Source organism: Aedes aegypti, chromosome 1 (genome assembly GCF_002204515.2).
Source record: "Aedes aegypti strain LVP_AGWG chromosome 1, AaegL5.0 Primary Assembly, whole genome shotgun sequence".
In the NCBI taxonomy this organism is placed as follows: domain Eukaryota; kingdom Metazoa; phylum Arthropoda; class Insecta; order Diptera; family Culicidae; genus Aedes; species Aedes aegypti.
In genome coordinates this window covers 118,995,515-119,010,028 of record NC_035107.1, presented here as the reverse complement: position 1 = coordinate 119,010,028, position 14,514 = coordinate 118,995,515, and the positions used below count along the sequence as shown (strand labels likewise).

Genomic DNA, 14,514 nt, shown 5'->3' with positions numbered 1-14,514 from the left:
ATGCTGATGCATTTCAACACTCAAACAGCGGGATGCCTAGCAGCGTTGTGAGCCAAACGAATACACCCACAAAACATGAACGGTAGGCGAACCTCGTTGCGTCCCCCTGGTTTCAGTGTACGGTTTTGCGTTGAAAAAAAAATCAGATTTGAGTAGATCCGCGTTGCCGTGTACGCTTTACGTATTAAACGCTGAGTAGTTTCAAACAAACGTGTGCTTTGCCCACTGGGCACGGTGTTGTTTTTTTTTTGAAAAATGTGTTAATTCTCCTCAGTGTGCATTTCATAAGATAAACAAAACTCTACCTTTGGCGCCAAAGCAGTGTGCAACTCACAACAGAAACACCTTTTAAATTCTTGTGCAAGAGAAATACTGTTAAAATTAGTGCAAAAATCGGCTTATCGCCTGATCGGATTGCCATTGGGTCTGTGTAACGAAGCACAATGGAATTCTCTCGTCGAAGCCGGCTACGACCGGAAGCTAAATTCGGCTTGGATTCAATGCTGGAATGGCTGATTCCACACAACGTAGCTTTGTACGCGATCCCGCCGATGGTCGATCTGTCCATTACGGAGCTGCAATTGTTGGCCCTGGAACGGTTGAAGGTGCTCCGCATTCTGGAGCAGGCCACCAACAAGAACCTGAAGCTGTCGTCGGACGAGGGACGCGAAAGCGTATTCAATGAGATGAACCATGCCGGCTTGAAGCACTATGTGAGATTGTGTCAGGGTAACCATTCCAAGGAACAGGACATTGCCGCTAGGAAGAAGGATTATCTGTCGCATTTCATTCTGCGATTCGCTTACTGCAGTACGGAGGAATTGAGAAGGTAAGGTCAAAATGTAATCAATTGAACAAAAATCAACAAATTTAGGGGCCATGCACAAATTACGTCACGCTCTAAGGAGGGGGGGGGGGGGGGTCGAGCCAAGCGTGACAAGCCTTACAAAATTTTCGGATGACTCATACAAAAGGAGGTTGTCAAAAAAGTTGAAATTTAGCGTGACATAATTTGTGTACCATCCCTTAGTAACATTGCCTATTTATGCATAAGTAAAGATAACGTGGTTAACAGATCGGACAGTAAACTTTTAATCAACTTCTCCACAATGTTGATTGCTGCTTTCAAGGCTCCTCTTTACGGAATTGGTACAACCTTGGAGTTTTTCTATTTGTCAGGAAAATATGCCAACTGCAAACATTTGTTAAGTATATCAACCAAAAATGATAAGCTACGCTCCGGAAACTTCTTGATGAGGATGTAGGAAAATCCATCATAGCCAGGTGCTTTCATATTTTTGAATTGTTTAATAATAGTTCTCACTTCTTCCAAATCAGTCACCCAGTAATTTTCGAAAACGTTCTCTTCATAGAGGATGCTTTCGAAGTCCTGAGTAACTTGATTTTCAATTGGACTAGTGAGTCCTAAATTAAAATTATGCTCGCTTTCAAGCTGCATTGCAAGTTTTTGAGCTTTTTCGCCAATAGTTAGAAATAATTTGTTTTCCTCTTTCAATGCCGGAATTGGCTTCTAAAGTTTTTGATAATTTCCAAAAGAGCTTATGCCAGGGTCCAATTGAGAAATTTTATTTTCAAAATGTTTGCTTCTAAATTGAGAAAATCGTTTTTTAATTTCTTTTTACAGATCCTGCCTTATAATTTTTATAGCAGGATCGCCTTCTCCCCACGTTCTTAAGGTGAAACAGTTTTGAATCAACTTCTAAGATTGCACTAAAATTTCATAGGCACAAATCTCGCGAAGAAAGCATTCCACAACAGTGCACTTTTTATTTTGGCTTTGTGCACTAGCAGAAAGCTTAAAATAAGAAGATCAGGAACGTTTGCCAACTATTTCTCCAGTTTTGTGCCTTTGAAAACGTGAGTAGGGGGAGAAGTCGGCCATTGTGCCGGCCATCTTTGGATTCCAAGATGTTTCACCTTAAGACGAATCAAGAATGTGCAAGTTGAGGCTCAAAGGCCGGTTCTTAAACTTCGGCATAATAAACGTGTACAGCCCTCACTTAGGCCTTCCTTAGCCGAGTGGTTGGAGTCCGCGGCTACAAAGCAAAGCCATGCTGAATGTGTCTGGGGTCGATTCTCGGTCGGTCCAGGATCTTTTCGTAGTGGAAATTTTCTTGACTTCCCTGGGCATAGAGTATCATCGTACCTGCCACACGAGATACGTATGCGAAAATGGCAACTTAGGCAAAGAAAGCTCTCAGTTAATAACTGTGGAAGTGCTCATAAGTACACTACGCTGAGTAGCCGGCTCTGTCCTAGTGGGGACGTTAATACAAATAAGAAGAAGCCCTCGCTCCGGAGGCACTGATGATGATAAAGACGCTTTTTACGCGCAGCTCGAACGCGAGTACGACAGCTGTCCATGCCACGACATAAAAATCATCATAAGAGATCTAAATGCTCAGGTTGGCCAGGAGGAGAAATTCAGACCGACTATTGTAAAGTTCAGCATCCACCGGCTGACGAACGAAATCGGCTTACGACTAATTGAGTTCGCCGCCTCCAAGAATATGGCCATTCGTAGCGCCTACTTCCAGCACAGCTGTTCATACCGATACATCTGGAGATCACCACAGCAGACAGAATCACAAATCGACCATGTTCTGATTGATGGACGGCACTTCTCCGACATTATTGACGTCAGGACCTACCATGGCGCTAACATCGACTCTGACCACTATCTGGTGATGGTTCAACTGCGCCTTTAACGACGAAGAGCGTTAACAACGTACGGTACCGACGGTCGCCCCGGTATGACCTAGAGGGGCTTAAGCAACCGGATGTGGCAGCTGCATACACGCAGCATCTCGAGGCTGCATTACCGGAAGAGGGTGAGCTGGATGAAGCCCCTCTTGAGGAGTGCTGGAGAACCGTAAAAGCAGCCATCAATAATGCAGCTGAGAGCAACATTGGGTTGTGAGACGGAGTCAACGGAACGATTGGTTCGACGAGGATTGTAGCAAGGGACCCGGCAGAACGTTTAACGTTAAAGATGGAAACGGCAACAGCCTCTTTCGGGAGAAAAAAACGTCGCCTGGAGGAGACGAAGTGCGATGAGATGGAACAGCTGTGCCGGTCCCCAGAAACACGTAAGTTTTATTAATGCTCAACGTATCCTGCAACGGCTTCGTGCCGCGAGCCGAGATGTGCAGGAATAAGGATGGGAGCATTTTGACGGACGAGCGTGAGGTGATCGAAAGGCGCAAGCAGCACTTCGACGAACTGAATAACGAAATGCCTTCGTCAGCACTGCGGGAGATGGAAATCAACCAGCCCCCACTATGAGGGATTTTAAGGACGCTATTCACCAGCTAAAGAACAATAAAGCTGCTAGTAAGGATGGTATCGGAACTGAACTCATAAAGATGGGCCCGGAGAGGCTGGTCATTTGTCTGCACCGGCTGATCTGCGAAATGTGGGAAACAGAACAAATACCGGAGGAGTGGAAGGAAGGTTTAATATGCCCTATCTATAAGAAAGGCGACAAGTTCTCACAATGTGACCTATAAAGTATTATCCCAGATCATCTTCCGTCGTCTGTCACCTGTAGTAAACGAGTTCGTGGGAAGTAATTAAACCAGCTTCGTTGACGGCCGATCGACAACGGACCAAATCTCTACTGTACGGCAAATCCTCCAAAAATGTCGTGAACACCAGGTCCCAACGCATCAACTTTTCATCGATTTTAAGGCAGAATACGATAGTATCGACCGCGTAGAGCTATGGAAAATCATGGACGAGTACAGCTTTCCCGGGAAGCTCACGATTATAGCGACGATGGAAGGCTAGAAATTGTGTGAAGGTTACAGGCGAACATGCCAGTTGGTTTGGATCCCGCCGGGGACTACGACAAGATGATGGACTTTCGTGCCTGTTGTTTAATATTACACGGATGATGTGTTACGCGGAGAGCCATGGTACGATTTTTACAAGATCCAGTCAATTTGTTTGCATCGCGGATGATATGGATATTGTCGGCCGAACATTTGAAAAGGTGGCAGACCTGTACACCCGCCTGAAACGCGAGGCAGCAAAAGTTGGACTGGTGGTGAATGCGACCAAGACAAAGTACATGCTAGCTGGTGGGGCCGAGCGCGACAGGGCTCGCCTAGGTAGCAGTGTTACCGATAGACGGGGATACGTTCGAGGTGGTCGACGAATTCGTCTACCTTGGATCCTTGCTGACGGCTAACAATAATGTTTGCCGTGAAATACTAACAAGAGAAGGTCACGATGGTGTTACACGGGGTTTTCAACCGGACTATTTTTTTTTAGATTCTACATGTCGAAATATGAAAAACCCCAAAGCCTTACGGGTGATGGACCAGTGGTATAGCCAGGAGGGGCTCTGAAAGGGTCGATTTTGTACGAATATAATATTATTGAGTCGATTGGAAATTTGTCAAAAAGATTTTTCTCAATATTTAGTACGATAGTTATGAACAGAACTACATCAATGTATGTTTATACTGTATTTTTATGCCATTGGCGTAACTAACATGGAATATGGACACCAAAACAAATTTGGTTTTAATAGAATAGTATACCAATAAGAAACCCATCCCGATTGCGCCTATGGCATGGAAAAAATACATTTTAAACATACATTAATGTCAATTCTGTTCCCTACCATCACAATAAATACAAAAAAATATTTTTGTCATATTTCCTAATAGCTTAATAATATAATATACTTACAAAATTGCCCCTTTTAGAATTCCTCCTGGCTACACCACTGATCCATCACCCGAAAGGCTTTGGGGTTTTTCATATTTCGACATGTAGAATCTAACGAAAATAGTCCGGTTGAAAACCCCGTGTAACACCATCGTGACCTTCCCTTGTAAGGTGCATCATCAGTGGAAGTCGGGCCTACTTTGGCCTCCACAAGAAGCTGCGGTCTAAAAAGATTCATTCCCGCACCAAATATACCATGTACATGACGCTCATAAGGCCGGTAGTCCTCTACGGGCATGAAACGTGGACGATGCTCGAGGAGGACTTGCAAGCAGGCTTGATAACTCTCATCAACATCATCAGAGTTCGGTGAAATACTCTAGAGCAACGTGCTGCCTTTGTTTCTTTCCGAGGGAGCGAAAAAAAGGTAAGCAGAGAGGCAACGAAAAATGAGCGAGGAAGATGCAACACAAAACTCAACAGAGTAAAATTACATAAAAAAATATTGCTCTCACAACTCCCCGAGGACTATCTTGTTCGGGCAGACTCAAGAGTTCTTTTGAAGTGTGAGTAAAGGAGATTGTACCTGGAAAAATCCTCGCATTTTTTTGCACTGTCACTCGAGTTGCTTGAGGATCTGTGTTGAAAATTTTGAGTTCAGTTTTTTCTCCACACAAAATCGGTAAAATCACCTCCTCTTTGCATCGCAGAGGAGTTTCTATCAAGCCTGCTTGCAAGCACTTAGAGTCTTCGAACGCTGGTTAGTTAGGATGATCTTTGACGGTTTGCAGAAAAACGATGGGTGCCGGCGAAGGATGAACCATGAGCTCGCCCAACTCTATGGCAAACCCAGTATCTAGAAGGTGGTCAAAGCTGGAAGGATACGATGGGCAGGGCATGTTGAAAGAATGCCGGACAGCAACCCTGCAAAGATGGTGTTTGCTTCGGATCTGGTTGGTACAATAATGTGTGGTGCTCAGCAAGCTAGGTGGGCGGATCAAGTGCTCAACGAATGGGCGTGCTTGGGGCAGAATCGAGGATGAAGAGATGCGGCCACGAACCGCGTATTTTTTTTTTTTTAAGACACTACACGTTAATGCTTCCAGTGGACAATTTGCCCTTTGAAGGAAGCACTACACTAGACAATGGACTAGCATGCAACGCCCAGTGGCACAATCGAAATACGTTCCTGACGAAAAGTTTTCCGGACTGAAGCGGGAGTCGAACCCACACCCCTTGACTCGATGCGATTAAATGCTTGGTAACACTAACCGCACGGCCACGAAGCCAACAGTATTGTGGCGTGAAATTGGTAATTCAGTCAATCAATCAATCAATCAGTAAGTTGATCGAAAGTATTTGTCATTTGATGACTCTCCATGGTATTGTCCAGTTGGAATTAACTCCAATTTGTCAAAAATGTCGAATGTGACTGTTTTGAAGTTATGGGCAGTTTAGATGTTAACTAAATAAATGAATGAATTTTGTGAATATTCCATAGATGACTTCTTGGTGGTGTCTTGAGAATATATCTTTGTGAAATTTTGTTTTTTGAAATTCTTAAATGAAATCAAACTTACATGTTTGTAAAAAAAATGAGAGGAAACATATTTTGAGATTTTGCTCAGATTTCTACACTCAAAAAAATCCACACGTCAAGGCTACGTGAAAACATACGTAGTTTTTTTCCATCACACTTTTCACGTTGCAGCTACGTGAATCATAGGTGGCACTGAATGAACTCACGAGATAATGAACTTTTTTCGATCCATCGGAGTTTCACGTACCAGTTATGTGCGTACCTTTTACAGAGCGTTTCATTGGACTCTAAACATTTTTTCCAGTATGTTGTACGGGACCTTTAGATAGAAAAGACATATATTTAAGGTCAGTGTTGCGATGGATCTTCTTCGTGAACAATGATCGACGCATCTTCGCGATCCAACATTCGCCAAAATTCATTTTTCATTTTTGCGTCACGAAGAGCATCGCAAAAATCGAACGGATGCAACGCCGAAGAAGCAAAATGAACACACCGATAAGTGGTTCGCGAAGCCTTTCCACTCGTACACTCAAAAAAATCCAAACGTCAAGGCTACGTGAAAAATCACGTAGAACCTTGAAAATGAATTTTTCGAGAATTTACCTGACCAACGTAACAATCATCGGCACATGGCTCGAATTGAACTGAGCCATCTGTAGTTCTTACTGAGGTTCCCTATTACCATGACGTGAAAATCCCGTACATAGTCTTCATTCATTCTGACAGTTGAATGCTGTGTTCATTCTGTCCCCTTATCATTCGTTTGTCAGTATTTGTTGACGATTGAAACGGATAGATCAGAACTATCACAAACTGTTGTAAAAAGTTTATTCTTGGCGAAAAATGCATGTAAGTAAATGTTTAAATTGTGAATACCTATATGAGTTATGCTAATATGCACTGATTTCGTAAATTCTGTTTTCGTTTCTAGCTATAAAAATATCTAAATCGTAGATCAGCGGAATCTGCAGTCAGTTGCAGGGCACCGATCGCGACTCACGTGCAAGTGACCCAAACCCGCTCGCAACTTTTTAAATTCCTCATCAAGCAGTGCCAATCCGTACAATCCATGTTCTCCAAACAACAGATTTGTAGATCCAGTGTACCGCCTATGTGAAATAAAAAGCTTTGCAGATCATCCCGACTATGGAGCTCGACAAGCATTGAATGGAGGTACTACCTCCTACGCTACGGCTGCTCTTGGGGCTGGCCAGAACATGACGATGTGAGAAGCAAGATTGAAGGGTCATGTGTCGTAAATGTGGACATTTTTTATATTGTAGTTTATTTCACGTTATTGTTTTTGAATAAAGATGTAATCATTTAAGGAATAGTTTTATTTTTTTTTTTTTTTTTTTTTTTTTTTATATCTTTATTAGAGTGTATTTTAACACACGAGGGCTAGTTCTACACTTTCGTCAAATAAATAGTTTTATTTATTTCAACGCATCTAAATTTGGAACAAGTGTAGTGCAACGTAATGTGTATCTAAATGTTTAATACAATACCCTGGAAATTCACCTGTACTTCACAGATACAATTTGTGAAACGTACGAAAAAAACACGTAGCAACTACCGGATGCATCAGTGCAAACGAAGAAGTTCAGTAGTTCATGCGTTCATTCATGATTACTTTTGATTAACGTAAGAGCTACGTGAAAAGTGCGATGGAAAAAAACTACGTATGTTTTCACGTAGCCTTGACGTTTGGATTATTTTGAGTGTAGGATTCATTTATCCACGCGCTGTTCATTCTCGTGATTCATTGCAAGGTTGCTTCTTCTCGTAAAGTCAAGCAAACAGCCAGCTCCACGCAGCGCATGTGTAACAACTACACAGAATGAGGCAACCAATGCAGAACTGGCTGACTGAGAGAAAATTCTGTGTAGGTCGCACTCATTCTGTGAGTTGCCGACGTGTTGGCCTTCGGCTGTGCGGGGATCGATGGAAACGGAACTGTCAATGATCTCCCGCGCGGCAGCAAACAGTTGGCCGTTGATAAGGGCCCATTCACAAATTTCATAACGCTAGAGGGGGTGGGTGGGTGTCCAAAGGATGTTACGGCCCATACAAAAATTCATTAATGTTCATACAAAAAGCGTTACAAGGGGGTGGGTGAGTGTCCAAAATGGTCAATTTTAGCGTTATGAAATAAATGAATGAGCCCTAAGATGGGGCGTTTTCTGGGATTTTTTTCCAGCGAAAAGCCGAAAGATGGTCGCAAATGCGAAAGTTTTTCCCCATTTGCTTTCGCTTCGGTTATTCAAATGAAAAAATCTCTGAAAAACTTTAAAATCGGAATGTTTTTTTTAATGTTTTCAGAAGCAATACAAAAATAAAAGCGAATTCCGCATTCGAAGCGTTCCTCCTCTATGCGCATTTCATTCATTCAGTTTTGTTTACCACCGTTTGCACAAAACTGTGTACAGCCTTTTTGCACAGAATCTATGCTGCACGAAAAGTGGCCAATTTTGTGCGCTCGGCACTCATTTTTTGGCGGAGCAAGTTTAGCGTGATTGTTGCGAGCCCGCAACAAAAGATGATCGAAGTGAATATTTTCTAGGTGAACCACTTCCCCTGGCCTATGGACCGATGCACGAGTTCACTATCTGACTTTTGAGTGGTGCCGTGTTATAGGCCAGGAGAAGTGGATGAACTTGTCATTCATTTTTCTGTCAAATCTCATACAAAATCTACTTTTTCTTTGACAGAAATTCACTCTAGGTGAACCACTTCCCCTGGCCTATTTACGTGACCATGGCAACGAGTGAATTCGGCACCGCTCAAACGTCAAATTTGTGAACTCGTGCAAATGTCCATGGACCTTTGCACGGGTTCACTATTTGACGTTTTAGCGGTGCCGTGTTATTTATGTGACCATGGAAACCAGTGAACTTGGCACCGCTCAAACGTCAAATTAGTGAATTCGTGCATCGGTCCATTCACAGATTCTGTTTTGATGCCTACGAAAATTCATGTTCATGTTCAGCAACATTGTTTAAGGTTCTTTTTCACTGTTCTATGTTTTATTTTTAGTTGTAGGAAAGGAATTAAAATGAAACTAACAAGCAATTACACATTTATTCACATTTATTCAACCACAAATAAAAAACACTTTAGCTCCACATTGATAAAACTGGTGGATTTCGTCTGCCATTGTGGTTTCAATCCGATTCCAACCCGTTTGTAGGCCACCAGATCCGCTTCCAAAGTTGAGTCCGGTGAATGGGTTTGCAGAAATAGATCTTTGCGTGTCGACGATACTGCCTTTCGTCCGAAACGGGATACTTTGCAGGTGATTCGCTTTTTGATGCCGTTAAAAGTACTGCACTCTTCGCTCAGCTATATTAGAAGAAACAAAAAACAAATCAATAAAGAATTAAAGTTTATTTTAAACAAAGTTTACTTACCATCATCTTTTAAATATTGTATGCGGTTTTGAAAGTTTTGCAGTCAAACTTGCAATTTCTCCAAACGACCGGCCATTTTTGAACCCACCATAACAAAGAATGAACTAGAAGTTGAACTGTCAAAATTTCGGTTTATGGAACGATGCACGTGTTCATTAATTTGACGTTTGAGCGGTGCCAAATTCACTGGTTACTATGGACCGATGCACGAGTTCACTAATTTGACGTTTGAGCGGTGCCGAATTCACTGGTTTCCATGGTCACATAAATAACACGGCACCGCTAAAACGTCAGATAATGAACTCGTGCATAGGTCCATGGCCACATAAATAACACGGCACCGCTCAAACGTCAAATAATGAACTCGTGCATTGATCCATTCACCCGTACGCAATGTCATATATAACAGGTCCGGCTCTTAGTATGTGTTTGCTTGTATTAGTCATGAAAAAGATGTTAACAAAACGATCAGCTGATGGTGACGACAAGGCTGCGAAAAATTTTGTTCGCAGCTTTCTCAACGTGACGTCATCTTCGGCTACTTCGTGAACTTTCGGCTCGCCGAAGTTGGCATTGCACAACTACCACTTCAAAACTGATGTTATCACATATACTAATTTGATGTTCGCCCACACCTCTAAATACCCCACATCGACCCGTACGTTCTTTTCACGTAAGTGTGATGTTCTCCAACAGTAAATGTTATTAAGGGTTCATAGGCCAGGAGAAGTGGATGAACTTGTCATTCATTTTTCTGTCAAATCTCATACAAAATCTACTTTTTCTTTGACAGAAATTCACTCTAGGTGAACCACTTCCCCTGGCCTATTTCATATATATTTACGTCTAGGCGATTGTTACCGTCGTCAAGTAAACTAGAGAAAAGTTCATCTTTTTGGAATCCACGTGATTTTCCACGTAGCCTTGACGTGAGGATTGTTTTGAGTGTGAAATAAATTATTGGAATGGTTTTTGGAAAAAATCCTTGTAGAATCCAAAGCAAAGGAGAGGAATTCCTGACGAATATGTAGATTTATCCCTTATCGGAATCCTTGATGAATTCTTCGAAGAATCCCTGGATGGATTCATTTCAAGATAACTTAACAGATGCATGGCTACCTGTTGAGACAGACCTAACCTATTTTTGGCAGATCTCGCAAGCTCCATTACGGATTGTTGATAAATCCTTCGGATGATTTGTAATACCTATGATCTTTGGCAGAAATCTGATATTCAATTGTACTCCAAGAATTATAAAAAATAGTTTATCATTAAGCAATTTTCCAAAAACATTAATACTAAAGACTATCTTTTAAAAACTCTAATATATTCAGTTTTTTAGCAAACCAGCTGATCTTGATTTTATTTCGTTGGCCGAGGGGGGAGGACAACGGTTTACCACCTACCCCCTGGCTATGCCCATGCGAATAACGCTGAGCTTAATCATTAATCATAATGATTAATCTGTTAAAAAATAATCAATTATCATCATCTTCCTCTTGACATTACGTTCTCACAGAAACAGAGCTTGCTTCTCAGCTTAATGTTCAATGAGCACAGTTATTAACTTAGAGCTGTCTTTGCCAAAGCTGCCATTTTCGTATTCGTATATCGTGTGGCAAGTACGATGATACTCTATGCCAAGGAAAGTCAATGAAATTTCCATTACAAAAAGATCCTAAACCGACCGGGATTTGAAGCCAGACACCTTCAGCATGGCTTCGCTTTGTAGCTCTAACCTCTCGGCTAAGGAAGGCCTTATTCAATTATCATACTTTGATCATCAATCATGGAATGAAAACTTTTAATCATTAATCATTGGTATCCGTTCATCATTAACGCCCTGACTTATTACTCGCAGATGGTTCATCACCCGAGAAATGGAGCTCTTCCGTCTGAAGTTCGCCGGGCTTTCCGCGCAAGATGTGAAGGATTTCGTTCTGAAGTACGAAATGGGTTACTCCCCGCTGACTCCAGACCAAAAGAACGAAATAAAGGATGGACTGTACGACAGCACCCTCTACCACAGCATTGTTCAAATCGAATCGATGGATTTCTACAAGGTGCGTTTCACGGAGGTTCTGGACCTGGTTCGAAGTCGAAAATGTTATCTGAGGACAGGCTTTGCCTACGTTGGAGCCAGCGATTTCGTATCGATTATCGCCAATAAGCACCAGCAGCTTTTGGAGGACGGCTTACAGGCTCACTTGCGACTGCTGCCTGAAATCGAAAACGACGAAAGGTTCACGATGATACTCAAAGAACTGCACACGTCTTATACGGGTAAGGACTATAGGGTGTCCAAATCGGGACAGGTCCCCATCGAAAGCTTAGATCAGTTGTCGAAGAAATCCTTCCCGTTATGTATGCGCTACTGCCATGATACCCTTCGTTCAAAGCACCATCTGAAACACGGAGGTCGTATGCAATATGGTCTGTTTCTGAAAGCGATCGGGGTAACGATGGAAGACTCGTTGCGCTTCTGGCGGGAGGAATTCACTAGAGGCACCGTTACGCTGGAGAAGTTCGAAAAAGAGTACGCCTACAACATTAGACATAACTACGGAAAGGAAGGTTCACGTGTGAATTACGCGGCCTATAACTGTATGAAGATCATAACGGCGAGCGTAACGCCTCAGGATACCCACGGATGCCCGTTCAAAAACTGGGAACCATCCGTACTGAAAACGAAGTTAAGCTCATTTGGTTTGAGTGCCGCCCACGCCGAAGAAATCTCCGGCTTTGCCAGTCGAGGTCACTATCAGATTGCCTGTGGGAAATACTTTGAGATTTCCCACGACACCAAACTGGACGAAGGCATCACCCATCCCAATCAGTACTTCGATCTAAGTCAGATAACGGTGGGAGCAAGGGCGCCAAAGGTCAAGCCTCAGAACCAGAACCGACGCACTTTCAGTAGTCAGGATACATCGCACGTGGTTCGCAACACGCAGGACACGGCCACGTTGAATGGCGATGACGATAACGAGCTGTGGGAGCTGATGGAGAGCAACGAAAAGGAAGGGGGAGTCAAGCACGAGAGTATCCTGTTGGAGCTGCCGGCCAGTACACAAGGGAAACCCGCATCGCGGCCGGCGGTGCCAACGTCCGAATGGGGAGATGACGAGGATTTCGATGTTTCTCAGGTGGAAATGGCTTAGCAAACGAGGTAGGTAAGAATAGTTATTTCCTGTAAGCTTTTGAGAAAAAAAAACTTGGCAAAATATGTATAATTCAACTTTAAACGTGGGAGTTGTTATTATGAAAGAACTTCACAAAACTAGAAAACAAATATCCATCAACTTATGGAAAATTTGAACGGGAAAATATCGAAGGATGTGTTTTTCAACCATATTTTAAATCAAGTTAATAATCCCATCTTATTACTCCCGTAATCATATGGTCATGGATATCATCGTTTTTTTTTCTTTCTGGCATTAATCACAACTGGGACAGAGCTTGCTGTGAGATTCAAACCCACGACCGTCAGCTTGGTCTTGTTGAATAGCCGCACGTTTACGTTTAATGCGTATTTGGCATTAATGTCACCAATGACAAAAATAAATTTGACTTATTGCGAGTCAATTTTCGCAAGTCAGTTTGGAGCAAATTAACTTGCTGCCCAGAGCATTGAAAAGGCAAATAAGCAGCTATGAAATTATATTTACAGCTCGTCCTCTTTACTATCAAAGAAGGAGCATTATAATTTAAAATATTCAAATTATTATTAGGATCCATTAGAGAAACGTAATCCAATAACAATTTGATTAGTAAATTTTACACCAACTTGGACTGCTTCAATCATAGTGATGGTTTTGAACATTGCATCACTCATTAAATTCAATTGTTCAGCTAGAAAAAAATAAATCAGAGAGAGAGAGAGACATATTACTTTAAGTAGGTACATTATCTGATGATTTTCCGTTAGGATTTTTGGTAGACGAAGAGGCAGAATAGAAATTTCCTGTGGCAGCAGGGTTATTTCCTTTTGATTTGAAACAATTAGAACGGTTATTCGCAGTATGAAAAAAGGATGAGTTTAAATTACCTGCTACTATATCGGCATAAGATTTTCCTTGGGTAGATCCATTCGAAAAAGATTTAAACGGCTACCCGACGGAATTAAATTTGTATGTAAATGAGCATGATTGTAATCTTCCTGATGGGTATGATTCATAATCAAGCTATCGTTAACTGAAAAATGAGCATTGTTCGATACTCTACCAGGGGAATTCCGGAAACGAAAACATGACCGTTCATCTGCCTGGCGGAAGCCTCGACGATTCGCCTACGCGAAGGGCAATCCTAAAAGTTTGACTTATGATGGCCCCCGCAATTCGCGCATACAAACTTTGTGGTATCATCCTTCAAAGGACAGACGTCCTTAGCGTGAGAAGATCCTCCGCAAATTATGCATTTATGCAAATTATGCCCGCATGGATGGGCAATGTTTTGTTCCATGACCCTATCCCGACGGCTCTGAGTGGAATTCTGGAAATTTCCTCCAGGTTTCTGGAAATGTTCCCATGTCACACGGACATCGAACATAAGTCTTGCTTTTTCTAAATATTATTCAGATCTTTTTTTGTTAAAGTGAACTAAATAATATTCTTGAGATAGCCTTACGGAAGAATGCCAGGCTGGGTTCTCTTTTTCATAATGATTACTTGGACTGGGGGAAATCCAAGCAAATCATTTATTCCATTTTTGATCTCTTCAGATGACTTATAGTCACTTTGGGAGGCCTTTCGAGACAACTTTGAACATACGTTCAGTTTGGTCGTCAAAAGTAAAAATTTTGTGCTTCTTCTCTTCAAGATGTTTGAAAAGAAGTTCGCGATCTTTAAGAGTTTCCGGCAATAA

The 14,514-nt window shown here is 42.1% G+C and overlaps 1 protein-coding gene across 1 annotated transcript; it reads left to right on the top strand.

Moving 5' to 3' along the window:
• Positions 1-284: 284 nt before the first annotated feature.
• Positions 285-12,896, top strand: LOC5565269 (DNA primase large subunit). Its single transcript, XM_001649543.2, has 2 exons — positions 285-829; positions 11,513-12,896. The coding sequence occupies exons 1-2, from the start codon at positions 444-446 to the stop codon at positions 12,810-12,812; spliced, it is 1,686 nt and encodes a 561-aa protein (XP_001649593.2). The 5' UTR covers positions 285-443; the 3' UTR covers positions 12,813-12,896.
• Positions 12,897-14,514: the final 1,618 nt, after the last annotated feature.